General features: G+C 39.5%; 3 protein-coding genes across 48 annotated transcripts in view; 2 read left to right on the top strand and 1 right to left on the bottom strand.

Moving 5' to 3' along the window:
• Nucleotides 1–512: 512 nt before the first annotated feature.
• On the top strand, nucleotides 513–4,209 carry g6pc1a.2 (glucose-6-phosphatase catalytic subunit 1a, tandem duplicate 2). The gene is made up of 5 exons (XM_051416618.1): nucleotides 513–814; nucleotides 913–1,022; nucleotides 2,134–2,254; nucleotides 2,593–2,708; nucleotides 3,204–4,209. Exons 1-5 carry the CDS (start codon nucleotides 585–587, stop codon nucleotides 3,704–3,706), a joined length of 1,080 nt encoding a protein of 359 aa, XP_051272578.1. The 5' UTR covers nucleotides 513–584; the 3' UTR covers nucleotides 3,707–4,209.
• A 3,319-nt stretch (nucleotides 4,210–7,528) lies between these two features.
• On the top strand, nucleotides 7,529–12,958 carry LOC127373805 (zinc finger protein 260-like). Its single transcript, XM_051418623.1, has 3 exons — nucleotides 7,529–7,749; nucleotides 8,884–9,072; nucleotides 9,553–12,958. The coding sequence occupies exons 1-3, from the start codon at nucleotides 7,647–7,649 to the stop codon at nucleotides 11,187–11,189; spliced, it is 1,929 nt and encodes a 642-aa protein (XP_051274583.1). The 5' UTR covers nucleotides 7,529–7,646; the 3' UTR covers nucleotides 11,190–12,958.
• A 799-nt stretch (nucleotides 12,959–13,757) lies between these two features.
• LOC127373801 (ankyrin-3) overlaps nucleotides 13,758–18,701 on the bottom strand; it is a 164,651-nt gene continuing 159,707 nt past the window's right edge. For 43 of the 46 annotated variants that reach the window (XM_051418601.1, XM_051418602.1, XM_051418568.1 and 40 more), the window contains 4 exons: nucleotides 17,905–17,988; nucleotides 17,276–17,563; nucleotides 16,070–16,141; nucleotides 13,758–15,268 (listed from right to left, as the gene is read on the bottom strand). In XM_051418601.1, the coding sequence (XP_051274561.1) occupies nucleotides 16,094–16,141; nucleotides 17,276–17,563; nucleotides 17,905–17,988 (420 nt within the window). In that variant the 3' untranslated portion in view covers nucleotides 13,758–15,268; nucleotides 16,070–16,093. The remainder of the gene's footprint in view (nucleotides 15,269–16,069; nucleotides 16,142–17,275; nucleotides 17,564–17,904; nucleotides 17,989–18,701) is intronic. The other 3 variants (XM_051418597.1, XM_051418598.1, XM_051418600.1) reach the window with 2 other exon arrangements.

Here is an 18,701-nt window from a genome sequence, read left to right as displayed (position 1 = left end):
TTCACCTGTTTTCAAGCTTGAAAATAACTCAAATAAGGAAAAACTTGAGAAAAAAAAAACACTTGCCTTTCTGAGCTTTCATAAAAGGGAAAAAAATAATGTGAAAGAAATATCACCATAGTCAGTTTTAGCCTCAACCTAAGCACTATAAAAGTACTCCAAGTATGTTATTTGTTTTAAGAAATGAATAGCTGATATTAAAATAATTTGGAGTTTAATGAAAGCAAATGTAACTCTGCCAACTGCTGCTTTGCTTGTGATCATTTATGTCACAATTGTGAAATTTAGCCATTGGTCCATTGACTTCCTCTCTGTGCTACGTAGTTCAGAGACAAAGATAAAGATGAGTGAGGCTTTCTTTTCCCGCTATCTTTTCAACTTGTTTGTGTGACAAACCTCTAAAACTCTACGGACTCCCAGTGTTTTATTACACATGTGCAAGGTCCAAAGATCAGCGCGAGCATGCGTTTGGGTAGTGGGTCCCTCTGGTATAAAACCAACCAGCTGTGTTACTGATAGCAACAGTCTTTTTGTCACTCACTCACACATCACCAGACTGAGATACCTCTCTCTCTCTTGCTAAGATGAATGCTATAATGGACGCCATGCAGGGTTTTGGGGTGAGCACCACCCACTACCTGCAGACCAACTATCAGGATGCCCAAGGCTTGTTTCTCTGGGTCTCCTGGGCGGCAGACCTCAGGAACACCTTCTTCATCTTCTTCCCACTTTGGTTTCACCTGCGGTCTTCAGTGGGCATTAAGCTCATCTGGGTGGCAGTGATCGGAGACTGGCTGAACTTGGTGTTCAAATGGTGAGTCGAGTAAATCTTTGAATTACAAGTTCTTGAGCAAAGCCACATGAAAACAAACTAGACAATAACCAAGTGCATGTTTCTGTTGTCTTCTTCAGGATTCTGTTTGGGGAGAGGCCTTACTGGTGGGTCCATGAGGCAGCTCATTATGCAAACACTGTTCCTCCTCACATTGAGCAATACCCCATGACCTGTGAGACTGGGCCAGGTGAGAAATACTAGGCATCTGTGCATCCCATACAAATTGTTACTGGGGTATTATATGGCCCCTGGTTTACTGTGTCATCATTTGATTGAACGCAAATCAGTTTAATTATGTGGGTGCAATATCGGCTGCAAAATTAAAGGTCTTCGAGCTAGTTTTTGACCCAGGACCTCAAGATCAAGTAATAAAGCAGGACCAATGGTGCATATCCCCATAATCCCAAACTAAATTGCAATGAATTAAATTGCCAAGAAGGGAACAGGAAGTTTGTAATCCAGCTTTGTAATTACGCACAGGTTATCTTTAACAGTGGTGAAAGTTGTACTTAAAACCTGAAACAATGTAAAAATACAATATTCAGTCATGCATTCAAAAGTGCACTAAAGTATGTATACACATGCTTTAGTGCACTTTTACACATTCTACAGTGCATGTTTAGTATCATCAAAATGTAAAGGCTTATAGGGGAAATCATCATTTGGTGGAACTGCTAACTGAAACCTGTGACAAGGGGCTCCAACTAAACACTGTTTATTTGTAAATGTTGTATTTTAAAAGCTTAATATGATTTTAAAGGAAAAATCTCAATTTGAAAATAACTATTAACTAAAACCGTCAAATACATGTAATGGAGTTCAAAGAGCAATATTTCCCTCTGAAATGTGGCGAAGTACAAAATATAAAGTAGCATTAAATAAAAATACTCAAGTACATCAATATTCATTGTAAAACCAGACAAGTTCATTTAACTCATAAAATGGTATAAACTGATTACATCGAAAATTTAGGTAAAACTAACTTAATTTATTAAGTTAAAAAACACATTCTTGATCAAATAGCTTTAGTAAATTTAAGTGACAATGACTTCAAATGTGTAATTTTTATTTGTACTGTGAAAACAAAATACCTAATAAAGAGTATGCCTACTTAATCAAGAAATTACTAACAAAATTGAGTTTGTGGTACTTAAAAGTTTTGATGTAATCCATTTAACTTACAGTGTTGTATGTAAGTGCAGTACTTGATTGATTGTACAACAAATGAACAATGCAGTCATTGTTCTCCTCGAGTGAATCAGCCACTAATATCCACCCACTCTGTCTGTGTTATCCAGGCAGTCCCTCTGGCCATGCTATGGGAGCCGCCGGTGTCTACTACACCCTGGTGACCTCCATCCTCGCCATCATGACCAGCAAGAAGAAATATGGAAGCAAGAAATCCACCAACAAGGACTGGTGAGTCACTGAACTCATCTGTGTAGTCTGAGTCAGTACATGTTTACTCTCTGGTCCACACTTGTGTCAGTGTTGTTTACCATTTTCCATCCAGAGCTTATCGCTGTGGACACACTATCTGTCCTGTGCTGTGGTTGATCATTGACTATTGGCCAGAAATAGGGATTATACACAGGTTGTTTTGATGTCCAGGCAGCAAAAAAAAACAGATTGACTTGCCTGTTGTGGGTGATGGCAATAGCGAAGGCCAGCCTGATTTGAAGCTCAAGTGTTGCACTTTCAGTTTTGCCTGTTTCAAAATAAAATAATCCAAGATGTCTGATTTTGTATTTTGAAAGGTATCTGAAGGCTGGCTTGTGGACGCTGTTTTGGGGAGTCCAGGTGTGTGTCTGTCTCTCCAGGGTCTTCATCGCCGCCCACTTCCCCCACCAGGTCATTGCTGGTGTTATCACAGGTCAGTATACCCCATAAAGAACGTACAAAAACAGTTTGACCTTAACTTACAGTACAAGTCAGAAAACCAAGCTCCTTGGTTAGCCATGGTTAGTCAATCAGTTCTAACGCTTATTCAGACTGTGACTGTTAAGACTAAGACCAAAGTGCTAGTATTATTACTACAGCTTTCACGTGGAGCAGCCATCTTGGATTATGAGGTCGCGGTTGGTGAGGTTCTTCCGACCTCCGGAAATCTGACTTCAGGGGACGCTTTAGTTAAAATTTCCGACTAGAATTCCAACTTCCCGGGTCAAATGGATAGCTAGCTACTAATCTACATCAGTCAAATAAAGCTAACTTGCTAGCTAACGATTCATGTAGATTAAGAAGATGACTCACTCAACTGTTACTGGACCACAGACCTAAAAGGGGCGGGGCTTTGGAAGGGTAAATTGTCATGGCTGTGTTGTTATATATAACATAATATTGACCTGAGCGTTTCAATGGATTCTAGGTATGATTGTGGCTGAAGCCTTCAACAAAACTCAGTGGATCTACAACGCCAGCATGAAGAAATACTTCTACACGACCCTCTTCTTGACCTCCTTCGCTGTTGGCTTCTACCTCCTGCTCAAAGCTCTGGGCGTGGACCTGCTGTGGACCCTGGAGAAAGCCCAGAAGTGGTGCGTGAAGCCCGAGTGGGTCCACCTGGACAGCACGCCCTTCGCCAGCCTCCTGCGTAACATGGGTACCCTGTTCGGCCTGGGCCTGGGTCTGCACTCGCCCCTTTACACGGAGACCAAGAAGAGCAGCAGCACGTTGGTGAAAGCAGGGTGCGTCATTAGCTCCCTGGTCCTGCTGCACCTGTTTGACTCCTTCAAGCCTCCCACGCACACGGCAGCTCTCTTCTACCTGCTGTCCTTCTGCAAGAGCGCCACAGTGCCTCTGGTCACTGTCAGTATCATCCCGTACTGCGTGAACGGAGCTCTGAGCCTGCAGAACAAAAAGGGAGTGTGAGCAGTGAGCCCAGATTATACAGACTCGTGAAATGGAAGTGCAGAGTCTCTTCCAGATCATAAAAAAAAAAACTTTCTTCTGGTGCTTATTGCATTCGTATGTCCACCTGATCCTCAGGAAAAGCCTATGAGAACAGCAGGAAATTGTCAGGGGTGTCATTTGGACACTGAACTCTGTGAGCACTGAGTGACACTGTGTGAAAACACTATCCAGGAAAGTGCTCAGGGGCACTTACGAAGACCAGTTTTGAATTCAGGAAAATATGATAATTACATTTGTTTTAGAGTCCCGGAAAAGGACAAACAAACACACAAGTCTACCGTAGCAAGTGACTATTTGCTTGCAGTTGTTGTGTTTAACCTCACTTTAAAGACAATAGCAGCCACTCACAGCTTTGATATGTTGTTTCATCTGTAATAGTAATGTATTTTAAATGTTAGAGAAAGTATTTTTCAAACTGTTTTGAATATTTTTAATAAAAAAAATCTTGAAAATGTGTTAAATGACTTGGTTCATATTTGACTGCAACCACACTGGACTGTATACAATGATTATTTATATTCAGTCACATACAGCAATTTGCTTCCACTCCCCAGTGGTGGAATAACTGCTGGGGTATTATACTCAAGTAAAAGTACCTGAATGACAAATACATCATTAGAAGTAAAAGCCTTGCATTCAAAACTGTACTGAAGTACTCAGGAACAGTTGTATCATCAGCAAAATGTACTTCAGGTATCATGTTAGTAATGTTCTATGGGATCTATGCAGGAAGTATAATGTTGCCATGAAGCCTGTGAGCTAAAACTTGAGCCCTGTTGTTTTACACCTATATTTGGCAAATTAACACCATTAAAAGTTTCCCAAACATAGCAGTTCCTGATTGAATGGATGTTTAAATAGATGAGAGATTGCATATTGTTTTCTTAGGGGAAGGATGATGAATCTAAAAATATGTCTATTATGTCTGTACATTCAGATTTGAATAGGTTAGTACTCATGGTACCTTATTAGCCAACTTCCCATTGTTTTCATAACACCTGTCCCTTTAAATTCACACAGGATCTTCAACCCTCATAGTAAAACATAAATTATCCCATAGGGTCTAGCGGTTAGGTTTCCCTGCTTTCACCCAGGTGACCTGGGTCCAACTCCTGGTCCAACTCCTGGGAACAATACCTGAGTTGTTGTCAAGTAACTGAATGAAGTAAAACTCATACACTAAAAGCATGCTTTAGTTTTTGCAATTGTGCAGTTTACCTGTTTTGCCGGAGACATAAATGAATCTCTCTTTAGCTCATTATATCATTGAATATCTGTGGGGTCAAAAATGGTCAGATCAGCTTAGTTACTGGAAAATCAACCTTATATTTAATACTTTGTAGGCCTACTTATTAATATTTTTTCCAGCCTTTTCTGTAGAACAACTTTTAAATCAATTGATATGCAGTTGGTTTATAATAAGATATCCATATGAAACATATTAGGCTAGGTTTTGATAATTGTATCTCTAGAACTCAAATTAGATCAAAGCTGCAACCATTTTTGAATGAATGATCAAGTGTTTTTTATTACGTTTAGATTTGTTTGCATCTACTTTTTCTTTTTCCACTCTGTTTTCTGCTGAGGTATAAAAATAAGCACAAAAAAGAGTAATATTTCACTTACATTACCCTAACCTCAGCAGTCATCATCAAAACTGTACACTGAGACAACAATGCACAAGGGATACTACATACTACCCAGACTGTTTCCTGTGTTATGTGACAGAAATCCATACCCCACACACACACACACACACACACACACACACACACACACACACACACACACACACACACACACACGTTCTCCTGCACAAATCCCATGTCCCATTTTGGCTGTTGTATAACCTCATAAGATAAAGACATTTTGGCGAAGTGAGATATGAATCATTAACCCGGCACCAGAGCCCTGGCCTTTAGCCTGTCTCACAGCGATGACATAGATCCACACGTCATACAACTGTCTGTGTGTCAGCCAGGGCACGTAAGGCCATCAGTGCAAGCTGGACATTCAATATTTGTCTGTTTGTGGTTTGCAGAGTGACATCCCCCAGTGAACACAGAGTTAGGGAAAAAAAAACGTTGATGTACTTTTCAATGCTGTGTCACAAAAACTAGACGTAATGAACTGAGACTGAATGCTGTGAAATAAGTTCTTTATATCTTTAGATAAACATGACTGCAGTGAGTTGGATTTTCTGTGAATCTGCATCTGTTTTTTTATGCCAACATAGTCTTCTTTGTTGTTATTTTATTTCCTGGGTGTGTATGTATATGTGTATGTATATATTTATATATATATAACTGTATATATTGTTTTTTGTATGTATTTTATTTATCTTTTATTTTATTCTATTAATTTGATTATCTTTGTGTGTATAGCATGAAGGAACTACAAACTTTAATTTTGTTATACAGCCCTTCATTGTATAATTTTCCTTAATTCTTGATCCATTGTCGTAAGGGAAGTTATACAAAGGAAAGGATGTGTAACTAACTATATTAAGATATTAATAAAATATGCATGTTTTTGCATGTTTATGCATCATTGTATTTCTGTTTTTTTCCTAAATGTATTTGCTGTTGCTGCTCATAAAGCTGATTTATGAGAAGCGTGTGAGAATTTATTTCTTTACTTAGTACTTTGAAATAAATACTTATGTTTCTTTAAAAGTACACATTCATTCTGTGATTCTCCACAAATAAAACATCACTTTGTCATTCATGATCTTGCAGCGTTGTTTTGTGTGTACAGATACAACCACAGGGGTGAAACTGAGACATGTGAGTTTCACCACACGTTGGGATCAATACCCTGGTCGTGACTCAAATTTCACTGGCTGATTTGAAATGTTTTTGGCTCATTTCCATACAGAGTGCTGTGATTGTTGAGCTCCTCTTCATCTGGTTTCACATCAGTGCAATGCAGCCAAAGTTCACAATCTTCTACATGTAATAATGTTCTTTATCATTTGAATCCAAAGCACACAAACTAAAATAGTAACATGCTGTAATAAAATTACCTTCCCCAGTAACTAACAAGTAGTGTAGCTTATATACATTTAATAATAATATTACAGTTACTTTTTGAAATCCAACAATCCAATCACATCCTTGGATTCATTTTTGTAATTGTGGAGGAAACTAGTTTGGAAGATGTTAACACTTACATTCAGCAGCAGGACATATATAATAATAATAATAATAATAATAATAATAATAATAATATTTCACTGCTTTGATTTTAACAAACAAACCAGGATTTAAATCTTCATAAATTAGGTTAGAAGGGGCACAATTACCATTTTTTGGGGGGATAATATATCTAGTTGTGTATCTAATTACTTTTGGCAGAGATTATTTAGTAAAGTAATATAATACTTGAAAATAGTAATGAGAAATACTTTTCTTTTTGAGTAACTAACTCAAAACTGTTCATCAACAATTTAATATATCATACACAAATAATTGTATTACTTAAATTTACCCTGGGACACTTGCTTAAGACAATGCAGCACCTGTACATGTAATAGTTTACACTGCGGTACTTTTACTCAAGTAAAGGAGTACTTCTTCCACCGCTGCTGGGACCTTACCGTTTGTGTGTGTGTGTGTGTGTGTGTGTGTGTGTGTGTGTGTGTGTGTGTGTGTGTGTGTGTGTGTGTGTGTGTGTGTGTGTGGTTGTAGTACCACTTAAGATCACAGGATGGCGGTGTTTTGCCACCAAACGCTGAACTTTAAACATATCGGAACAGAAGAAAACGACCCCGGAAGCTCTTCCACCTGGGTTGTTTGTTGTTGTGGCCCGTAAAGTGTGTGTGAGTGTGTGTGTGTGTGTGTGTGAGAGAGAGCTTTCCCAATGCTCTCACATGAAATAAACGCGTTACCGGTCCACCATGAGTAAACTGCAGGTGCTGAAGGCGCTGGTGTCCGAGAGGCTGGCGGCGGCTGCGGAGGAGATCTTCCTGATAACAGAGAGGAAGATGATGAACTCCTCAGGTTGGGAAACACTGCACAGCCTTTTATTCATTAGAGGAAGAATTCATTGTGAAGTGCACATACCTTTATCTTTTTATGACTTCACTGTTCAGCCAATCGATTATGCAATAATTGGTGACGCCATCCCAAATCAATCAGGTTTTAAAAACAGTGCATCAGATCAACTTATTGTCCTAGTGGTTTATTTATTGGCTGATCATTTATAAAAAGCAACCAGTGTATTTTATAGAGACTGTTTGAAGGGTTGATTTGTAAAATCAGATGTTTCCGTTTTGATTTATTTTCCTGAATCATGTTTTTTTTTTGTGCACTCGAGGGAATATCAATCAAACTGGAGTTGGTTTATTCATTTTAGGAATGTATAATAGCAAAAGGTTTCCTTTAAAATAATGTAGATATTTGACCCAGTGAAAATTCTGCTTTAAATGACTTTAGAATCCATCAAATGTACAATAAATGGAAATGTGTCTTTGGTGTATAGGACAAACACTTCACCCAACATCCAATACATTACAGTACACAGTAATACTATGATAGGAAGTGACTGGCATGTTAGCCTTCGTGACCATAACAACAGCACACAGTAGTATTAACATAAATAATAATAATAATGAAAACTATATAAAATAAATGTGTATTATAATGAGGTCGGACAAATTCCAAGGGGCCTATTTAAACAGGCTCTTATTGTGGAGGGTCACAGCTGATGGAATAAAGGATTTCTTGTAACCAAAAATATGTCTGTCTAGATTTATTAACTTTATTTTATTTGTTGACTTAAATTAGCATGGACAGTCCACATTAATAAAATATTGCTGTATATTGCTGAGTTAGCCAAGAGGCTATTTTTCATCTGTAGTCTCTGGACAGATGTTACAAAGTCACCCTGAAAAACAGAATATAAGATTAAAACTCCAAATAAGTCAAATCATTTCTAAGCATGGAAAACAATAATGAAAAATACAAAATGAAAGACAAGGAGGTATACCTCGTGTGCTTTTTGTAAAAGATGTTATCTCCACATCTACTCCCTCTACCTCATTAAAAATTCCAGAATCTATCAATATGCTAATTTAGTTCATTTCTAAAGATTTCCTGCTGACCACAAGATGTCTCCTTTCCTCCTTCCTACAGAAATGAGCCCTGAGCAGCAGAGGGCGGTTGTACACAAGAAGCTGTCGGCGGTCGCAGACGAGATCTTTCGGATCCTGGAGATAATGATGGCTGAATATGAGGCCGAGGTCTCCAGTTCCCACGGGGAGATCGGACGTCATCGCCAACTGCTGGACATCACGTTGAAAACAGAGACAAATTTACACACAGGTACATTGTTCATGAACTAATGTTTATATATATATAATAAAAGACTCCACTATAGTTGCATTAGTGTATGGTACAGTTTTTTTGTTCTGTGTCAGATTTCTGTTCAGATTTACCCCTTCCTGTGTCACGTTCACTGTCCTCTATGTTTATTTTTGTGGCCTTCATGCAAATTTCCTGCGTAGAAGAACCACTTCTTCTCACAAATAACGAAAAATATTGTTGAGAGTATGATTTGAGACACAACAAAATAAACAATAAAACATAATATAAAATTAGAGACATTTTTCTATCGTCACAGGATATTTATTGTCATTTATTGGCACAGCTTGGCATGAGTGTAATTTATGATACATCTAACTTTTGTTCTAATCTTTTGTTGCTCATGCACACACAGTCTACAGGGGATATTGTTGGAAGTTGGTATTTATGTCAATTTACACTATGCCCAAGCTGACTTTTCCTCTTGGATCTTCCCTTCAGACAGACTGCCGCTCTCTGGGTCGGACCGTGAACAGGACATTTCCTCTGAGCAGCAGAAATGTGAGCAGGACAGAGGCTCCAGCCAGGTCCAGAAAACATCAAAACTACCGCAGATTAAAGACGCGTCGACGGAGACCGACTCTGAGTTAACCCACGGTAACGCCTCACATCCTCACCGAACGCAAAGAGCGGAAAAGGGCACCTCAACTGTGACGGAAACAGAGACACGAGGAGAGCAGCGAGGGCTGCCGCACAGTGACGGGGAGGTTCTGTCATCAAAAGATTCAGAAGCTGGAAGTGAAGACAATGATAGTGACGAAGAGCTAAATGAGAAATCTCTCAAATCAAACAAAAGAAAAACATTTCAGGATGCAGATTGTTGCACAACATGTGGAGCGCCTTTCCTCAAAGGGAAGAAAATGAAAAAACAAACAAGAAAAATGGCTCCAACGAACAAGATTCAAACTACAGGACAGAGCTGCTGCAGAGTCTGCGGGAAGTTCTTCCGGTACAAACGCTCTTTTCTGAAACATGTGCTCCAGCACGAGCAGAGTTCGGATCTGTGCGGAGCCTGTGGGAAACATCTGGATTCCGACGAGAGCTTGAAGGTGCATTTACGGACCCACAACGAAGAATACATCTGCAGGGATGAAACCGACGACAGACAGTCGGAGGCAGAGGGCTCGGACGCCGAGAGCAAAGTGGGCGACAGCGATGAGGACTGGAGGGAAAGCGAGGGGACTGACAGTGACGACGGAGAGAACGAGAAAGATAAGACCAAAGAAGGATCTTGTTTAGAAAAGTCCAGAACAAAACCTCAAGGATCCAACAAACCTAAGGGATCTAGAAATAAGGATTTATCCCACCTGAAATACCGCTGTAAAGTGTGTGGCAAGTCCTTCTGCTACAGAGCCTCTTTTCTGAAGCACGTGCAAGAAGACGAGAGGGACACAGAGCTTTGCGGCGTGTGTGGGAAGCGCTTTGAGTCCGAGGAGAGCTTGAGGCTTCACTTGCAAACTTACATCCGAACAAATGACTGCGAAGTGTGCGGCAAACACTTCGAGAGCCACAATCAGCTGGAGATGCACATGAGAACCCACACGGGAGAGAAGCCGTACGTCTGCACCGTCTGCGGCAAAGCGTTCGCTCAGAACGGAAACCTGATGGGGCACATGAGAGTTCACACGGGGGAGAGACCGTACGTTTGCAGCGTGTGCGGCCAGAGCTTCAGCTTCAAAGAATATATGATGGCTCACATGAGGATCCACACCGGGGAGAAGCCATTTCTCTGCAGCGTCTGCGGGAAAGGATTCAGGCAGAGGGGGACTCTGAAGACGCACATGATGATCCACACGGGAGAGTCCACGCACCGGTGCGGCATATGTGACAAAAAGTTCTACAAGAGCGGAGCGCTGAAGATCCACATGAGGTCCCACACAGGAGAGAAACCGTATCTGTGCAACGTCTGCGGGAAAAGCTTCACGGCGAGCGGCTCGCTGACTAAACACATGGGCGTCCACGAAGGGGAGCGGACGCACTGCTGCAGCGTCTGCGGCAAAGGATTCTTTAGGAAAGAGGACCTGAAGAGACACGCTCAGACCCACGGGGAAGAATCCACGCAACTGACGAGTCTTTAGTGCCGTTATAGGAACGTTCAATATTTTAGGAAATGCACATTTGCTCTCTTTCCAAGATTGAGACGAGATGATATTAATAGTTGTGGTCATTTTTTAAGCAAAAATACCAAAAATTGCCTAATTCCAGCTGCTTGGTTGTGAGGACTTGCTGTTTTATTGTCTTGATATATTTATCTATCTATCTCGGGAATGACATGATGACATGCAGCAAAGGGCCAAAGGGGTTTTGGACTGTTGGACGATATTTTGTGTTCTCTGTGATGCTGCTATCTTGTCCATTGGCAGATGAATTTAGTTATAGGGCTGGGTTAAGGATGTGGTTAGCTTAGCTTAGCATATAGACTGGAAACTGGGGGAAACAGCTAGCCTGGCTCTGTACAAAGTAAAAAAATGTACCTCTAAATCTGTATTTTGACCACACCGGATGGAAAGACAGCAAATCTTTCCTAAATGTTGGACTGTTCCTTTAAAGGGTACATAATCACATTACAGTGCTGAAACTAGGCTAAAGTTAGACACATATTTATATTTGTTATATACACCTGGTCTCACGTGTTTAAAAAGAACCATTTCTAATCATTTATAAGAAATACATAACAATCATATTTCCAGCTGTATTCAGTGTAAACCTAAGATTTATTTTGCTGACTCACACAACTTTAACGAGCCTTCGTACATCGACACCTCCTTCAGGGTTTTGGCACACTAAAGATTAAATCTTGAAATAAAACAAATGTTTAATACACATTTCCTGCAGAATTTGACATCAGCTCACTGAAACTGGTTCTGGTATTAGTTGTGTGTTCATTGTTAAAGCCTGCACTGATGCCTGAAGTCTTTGTCGTTGGACACTTTGGGCGTCAAATGAACTCGTATCCCGACATCTACAGGAGAAAGGTTGGCAAAAGTTTAACTGGGAACATCTAACTGAGGCTTCATACCGAAGTGCAACATTTTCTGAATCTTTTCATTCAGATAACACCAAATCTAATTGTTGTGTGAAGGGTGGGGATTCAGAAAGTAACCATATTGCAGAATGACTTAAAGAAAATCACTTAAATTATTTACAGAAAGATTAAGGAACCTGTTTATGATCTATGAGAGCACCATGACCTCACTTATTACAACTGCTTTTCTGTTTGTTTGAGTTTTTCTATAGAAATCTCCAGTGGTAACTAACCAGTTTAATCTCAGCAAGATGTTAATCAGTTTAAAGTTTTTCCTGTAAATCAGCACTCTGATGTTCAGAGTTTATTTGTGTGATTGACTTTAAACTTTTGGTTTAGTCTGAGAAGGTTTTGCTCAATCCAAAATCTTACAAAAATTTACTGTTTCAGATTTTCTTTTTTCTTCACAGTCTTTGTTTTTTTAAATATCACATCATTGATATTTAGAGATCTATTTACAAAAATCATAACAGTAAACAATCCGACCCAGAAATGCTAAAAACTTTAACAGTATTCAAAGAAACAGTTCTAAATCACTGAGTGTTTAATGATACTGTAAATCATATCAGATATTATTATATGCACGTGTTTTTACCTGATCACAAGATTATGTTTTTTATTTTAAAAGTAGAGATTGCCTTAATGGAGAGATGTTACAAACAATTTTATGTGGAAATATCAAATATTGGTTTCCCCTTTTCTTATATTATTTATAACTTCACAGTTTTGTTAAATGCATTTCACAACTTGTCTTTTATTTCCAAAATCATACAAGGTGGTGCTACAGTTTGTTTAAAACCCTCAATAAATGCAGGAAATCTCTCTTTTTGTCACTGACTGTTTACTTGATACAACCTGAGAACGATGTGTCTCCTGTTCAGATCTGAATAAAAAACAACACAATATAGATACATACACATATATATGAGTCATAAGAGATATTTATTTCATATGAACATGTTGAAGGTAAAATGAAAAGTGCAACAGCCAGGAGACCCAAAGTAACGGTCTGCATTCAGTCCTGGTCTGGACGTGCTGCTCACTGGGTCCTGGTAGAGTCATCTAATGGATCTAATGGATCTAATGGATCCGCTATAGCCGCTTTACTGGGAGAACTTAACACACAGCGCTATCAGCTACTCCCTAGCTGCCTGTTTTTACAGGAAATACGTAAATATGTGGAAGCAAATAACACTCTGATTTTCATTTCAGGTGCACTTATCTCCCAACCTAAGTGACAGCAAAACTAATCTAAAACCGTTACTGGCTAACATTATATATTATAATTATAATGATGCAGTTGAATGACGTCGATTCTGATATACTGTACCGCGCTCTCTCTTAAATGCCAGTCACATTCTGAAATCTACAGCGGAAACCAATGTATTTTTCTGTTTCAATAATGAATAAAAATGTTATTTAAACATGTTACTCACTGAGATACTGATATATATTAGATTGTAATGTGCATCATGACTATTCTTTGTTTCGATACCCGCGTTATATATCTGCCCTTCTGTCTCAATATCGGCATCGACCATTGAAGAACCCATATTGGTCTCCACTGAAACCATGAAGTAAAACATAATCAATTGGGAGAAAGCAGACCGACTCACAGACGTTCAGTTTAAACACAATTTATTTTTCTGCTTAAATAATTACTTGGATCATCCAGTGTAGGCTATGTTGGTTCGTCATACATGTTGGTACCAGATTTATCATCAACAGTGGATGCTTGGGGTGGTTTGTATGAAAAAAAAGACAAACAGTTTTACACAGGAACAGAAAATCAGATTTTTTACCAATGTGTGATCAGTAATGTGATTTAGTAAAAATGATTAGATTTGGATGATGGGGCTAAAAATTAGATTCTCTGTTCTCATGTAATTACAACCAATTAAATAAAGATAAAAGTCATCAAAACCGTCAGAATGAAAACAGTCCCCTCTTTAAAACCACAGCAGACTTAAAAGCTTAAACGTACACGTCTAGTTTGCATGATGGGCTTACAGATAGACATTTTTTATTTGATGTTGCACACACACGGGGAGCTGCTAGCAGTTTTGGAGATAACACAACGTACCAGTCTGCAGGTTACATTCGGGGACCTTCCTGAAGCGTAACAATGAAGCAATCTGCCGCCATTCGAGTGTGGAGTGTGTGTGTTTCCATTTTTGTAAAAAATCAAAACAAAAACAGTTATAGATGACAGATGGTGTGGGTTATTATGAGTGCTCACATAAACAGAAGTACCATCAAACCCTCTCTAATTGTATTACAGTGCTTTTGAATTAGGAGAAAAAAAACAGAAAGCGTTAAAAATAAAGTGACGTCACATGCAGCAAAATATAATTTCTCTGAAGAATGTCCCACAGACAGAGAGCGGAAGAAGCTGTTAAAGAAACGTCCTCTGTTTAAAATCAAGCAGGTTTTTTTTTGTTTTCTTTTTAAATCTCCATTCGTTTCTCGTTTACATACAGCTTTTTTGTTCCTTTTTAATATTCATTTGGAAGAGCATGTCAGGTCACACACTCAAGGCTGCTCAAACAGTGTCGACCTCTCAATACAAATGCACCAACTCTGCAAAGCTTCATCAACTCAAATCAGTGCATAAACAATCTGTGAAGCTACTGATTTTGACTTTTTTTTCTTTTTCAGATTTTATACAGTGTCATTTATATACAACAAAATCACCCATTTACTATTATATTTCATTTTTAAAAAAAAGAACCACATGGTACACCCCAATTCTGTGAGTCCAGGAGGAAAAAATAGACCATAATAAGGCGAGTGTCTGAGAGAGTGAATCACACGTCTTCCTTATCTGTCAGTTTGCTTTTTTTTTTTCCTGTTTGTGCCGTCTTTGGTCACAGACGCCTTTCGTTCATCAAAGATAAGAAAGTTCCAGCTCACGTCCGTGCGTGTCCTTCGGTGTCGTTTCCAACAGTGAGTGAGTTTTGGTGACATGCTCATGCGAAATCAAAGAAAAGTAACTTGTTTTGCGTCGTCTTGCTGTAAAAACCATGCGTTGTAAGTGAAAGCTTCAGACACGTTTTTTGGCCGATTGACGAGGCTTCCAGTCCGTTTTTCCTCCCAGGGTGTGTGTGGTGTCGCAGGTGGACGTCAGTGGACCTGGAGGGTGAAAGATTACAAGCTTACATTAATAAATGGATCAATACTGTAGGGGTTCAGTGCCACAGATGTGGATGTATGCTTACAGAAAGCTGTGCAGTATTCAAAATAGTGCTGAAACGATTCATCGATTAGTTGGTTGATACATTTTTTTCATATCATTTTATCTCTATTTATTCCAGCTTGTGAAATGTGAGGATTTGGTCTGTTTTATTTCACTGTAAATTAAGTATCTTTGGCTTTTGGACTGACAAAATGCCAGAATGAGCTCTGGTGGTCTTTTTTTAAATTATTTTCTGACATTTTATATACAAATCAATTAAAAGTATGTGACACATTAGTACTGTGGTTCCCAACCTTCAAATAGTGACCACAATAACTGCATTAAGCTCATGTTAAATGCGTGATTTGGATGAATTATGACCAGATTATTTCCTGTAAATATTTGTAATGTTTTATGTTTAGAGATGAGTTTTTGTTTATTTTTTATACAAAGTAATACTGTATTTATATGTATTATGTATTAAGTATACAAATCATACATACTTACTAGGCTATTTATTGACAAATTGACAAAGCTTTGGTGACCCCTAGTGGGGCTCTTAATGCACTAGCTGCAATTTTACATTTTCAAAAAGACAGTTTTTAAACATGTTTAACACTCTGAGAATAAAGTTGTATAATTAATCTTAGTGCTAATATATACATTTATAAAGAGACATTGTAAACCATTCCACTACTTTGGTTTCACAGATTGATATTTATTGATCATAGTCTTAAATAAAGCTTTTAGCCTCTTACCTGGTTGAGTTGAGAGCTCCACTGTTACGACTGACTCTTCTTCCCTTGTTTCTTGTTGGCGCCGTCTCCAGGCTTGGCAGAGAGAGAATGAGGTTCAAAAAGAAAAAAAAAAAAAAAACAGAAAGGAAAAGGGGAGAGAAAGAGAAAACCAAGTTAGTGTTGTGCTCGGGTAAATATGACCCAGTGTGTGTTAGTGAAGCGCAGTTGAGCTCAACTACTGTTCGTCAGGAGATCACAGCAGCATGCTGGAAGAGAGACGAGTTCAAGGAGAGAAATAGGGATGTTAAAATGTCTGCAAACAAAATCACACATGCATCAATACATGTTAAAAGAGAGAAAATCTATATTAGATGAACAATTGTTATATTAGCAGTTCTCAAGCCCAATCAAGGAGCCAGTGGCTAAGATACGCTCCAGGAAACACACGGCACGACAAAACCACTGCAAACTGCACAACCTGTATACAGACACTAAGGCCACTGTAATCCATTACACAGCACTTCACAGACTGCAATCCAGCTCAGATTCATTCAGAGATCAGACTATACAGCATGAGCCCAACGGAAAGACCAGCATGTCAGAATTTGCCTTTTTTTGCTTTTCTCTAGTTTAATATCGTCTAGGTTGTCATCCACATGTACAGTATATTTGAACCAAATCACCAGAAAGTGTGAATTATTGTTAACGTTTCCCTCCACGACTGTTTAAACCACTGCTGACAGGGATTGTTTTTTTTAGAATTTCCTTCATTTAAGTGGATGGAAGGTCGTTGCAGTCTGTCTGTGGCCCCTTCTGAATGATCACCTTAGCTCGATAAGCAAGTCATGAAAGACCAAAAACAAGTGTAGTCTGACATGTCTTGGCTAAGTTATGATAGAAGTTTAGGCGCCATTCTCTTCTTCATCTTCTAATGACAAAAAATAGGTGTACACTCATTTTGGCATAACTTTGCTCCAACATTTGAATCCAGTTGAACCTCGATCAAAGGTGCTCTATAGGCCAAGATCAATTCAGGGAACACTTAAACGAATGGGCCTTAAATATGAAGAAAAACACTGAGCTAAACGCTGTGTAGGTCTGCAGAGCTGGGTGTTAATCATCTGAGTGATTTGATTTAGTGTTTGCATACAATTACAGCTTCATGCAGGTGTAAGTGGGCTGCGATAGCTCAGCTAACTAAGTTAAGCGGTTGGTTTTAACGCCAACCTGAGTTTTCCCTTTCTGGGCCTCCTCTCCAGACTTCTCAGCCTTGTGGCCCTGTCGGGAGCGCTTCCCCCTCTTCTTGCCCTTCCCCCCTGTGGCTCCTGCTCCTGCCGAAGCAGTGTCTGCTCCACCTTCTGCCACACCACCACCACCACCACCACCGCCCCCGCCAACACCAACACCAACACCGGCAGCAGCAGCAGCAGCAGCTCCTTCTTCTGCAACAGTTTCGCCTTCACTTTCCCTCCTTTCCTCCGTGTTGAACACACGGCGCACCACCTTTCTGATCACCTGTAGGGGGCAGAAGCACGTCACGGGGAGGAAAGCGGGAAAGCATTTTGTGAAGAGAAATAATGGAATGGGGGGTGAGGAGGGTACATAGGAGTGTGTGTGTGTGTGTGTAGTTGTATGAGATGCCACGTGATACAACTTGTGTGTTACTGTTTGAAAGAGTGTGTTCATGCATCTGTGTGTCAGCTGAAAGATTTTTTAAACTATTTCAAAAAGCTCTCCCCTTTTTTGTTTGAAATATAACTGGGGAGATACTGTGTGTGTGTGTGTGTGTGTGTGTGAGAGAGAGCTGTAGGTTAAAGATGCGACAGGTGATGATGGAGGATGGCGTGGACGGTTACTTTTCTGGTGACCAGATTCCCGTCTTCATCTGTGAACTGCTCCTCCGTCACAGACTCTCCAGGAATGTTTTTGGCCTCCTCTCCCTGAGGTGAAGGGTTAAAGGACGAGTGAAAGGTGGATGGAGGGGTGAGAGGGGGAAGGAGAGGATGGAAGGATGGAGGGAAGAGGTTTGAGAGGTTATCTGTAAGACTGTTATTCATCTGGTTATTTAGAAAGTCCAAACAGACGTCAGCCTGCCTGCCACAGCCGATGGGTTTCCCGCTGTTAAATACAAAATCAAAGAATTTCTCTGATGGGTGCAAAACCAGGATTAATGGAAGACAAGAATACTGATTTTTAATGCAGGACTGATACCTGCATGAAACATGACTTCTTAGGCAAATATTTAGCTCATCTAAATTAAAATTTTACAACTGATATTTTGTGTTTTTGGCGAAGTTAGACTGGGAAAATGTGGAAACCCAACAGATGCTAGTGCACTAAACAGGCTTTGTAACACAAACTCCAAAACACACGCCTTCAGTAGCAAAGACCCTTACAGCCGTGTGAAAAACAAGTTTAATTATTAATTTACTGTAAAATCATGTCGATCACTGTTCAGAGCAAATAAAAAAAGCTTCAAACTTTCAGTTGCAAACTCGATGACCTTTCCTTCAAACCGCTGTCATGCACAAGACAGAATTCAACAGTACAGACCACACAGCTCAAAACGGAGGCTCCATTTACACAGAGACAGATCATTTGTATTTTAGAGCTGCAACCATCAGGAACCATTTTGATAATTGGTTAATGGAGT

This window comes from Dicentrarchus labrax, unplaced genomic scaffold (assembly GCF_905237075.1).
Source record: "Dicentrarchus labrax unplaced genomic scaffold, dlabrax2021, whole genome shotgun sequence".
Taxonomy (NCBI): Eukaryota; Metazoa; Chordata; class Actinopteri; family Moronidae; genus Dicentrarchus; species Dicentrarchus labrax.
Note: the sequence above shows the minus strand (reverse complement) of the source record. Positions and strands in the feature narration are given on the sequence as shown.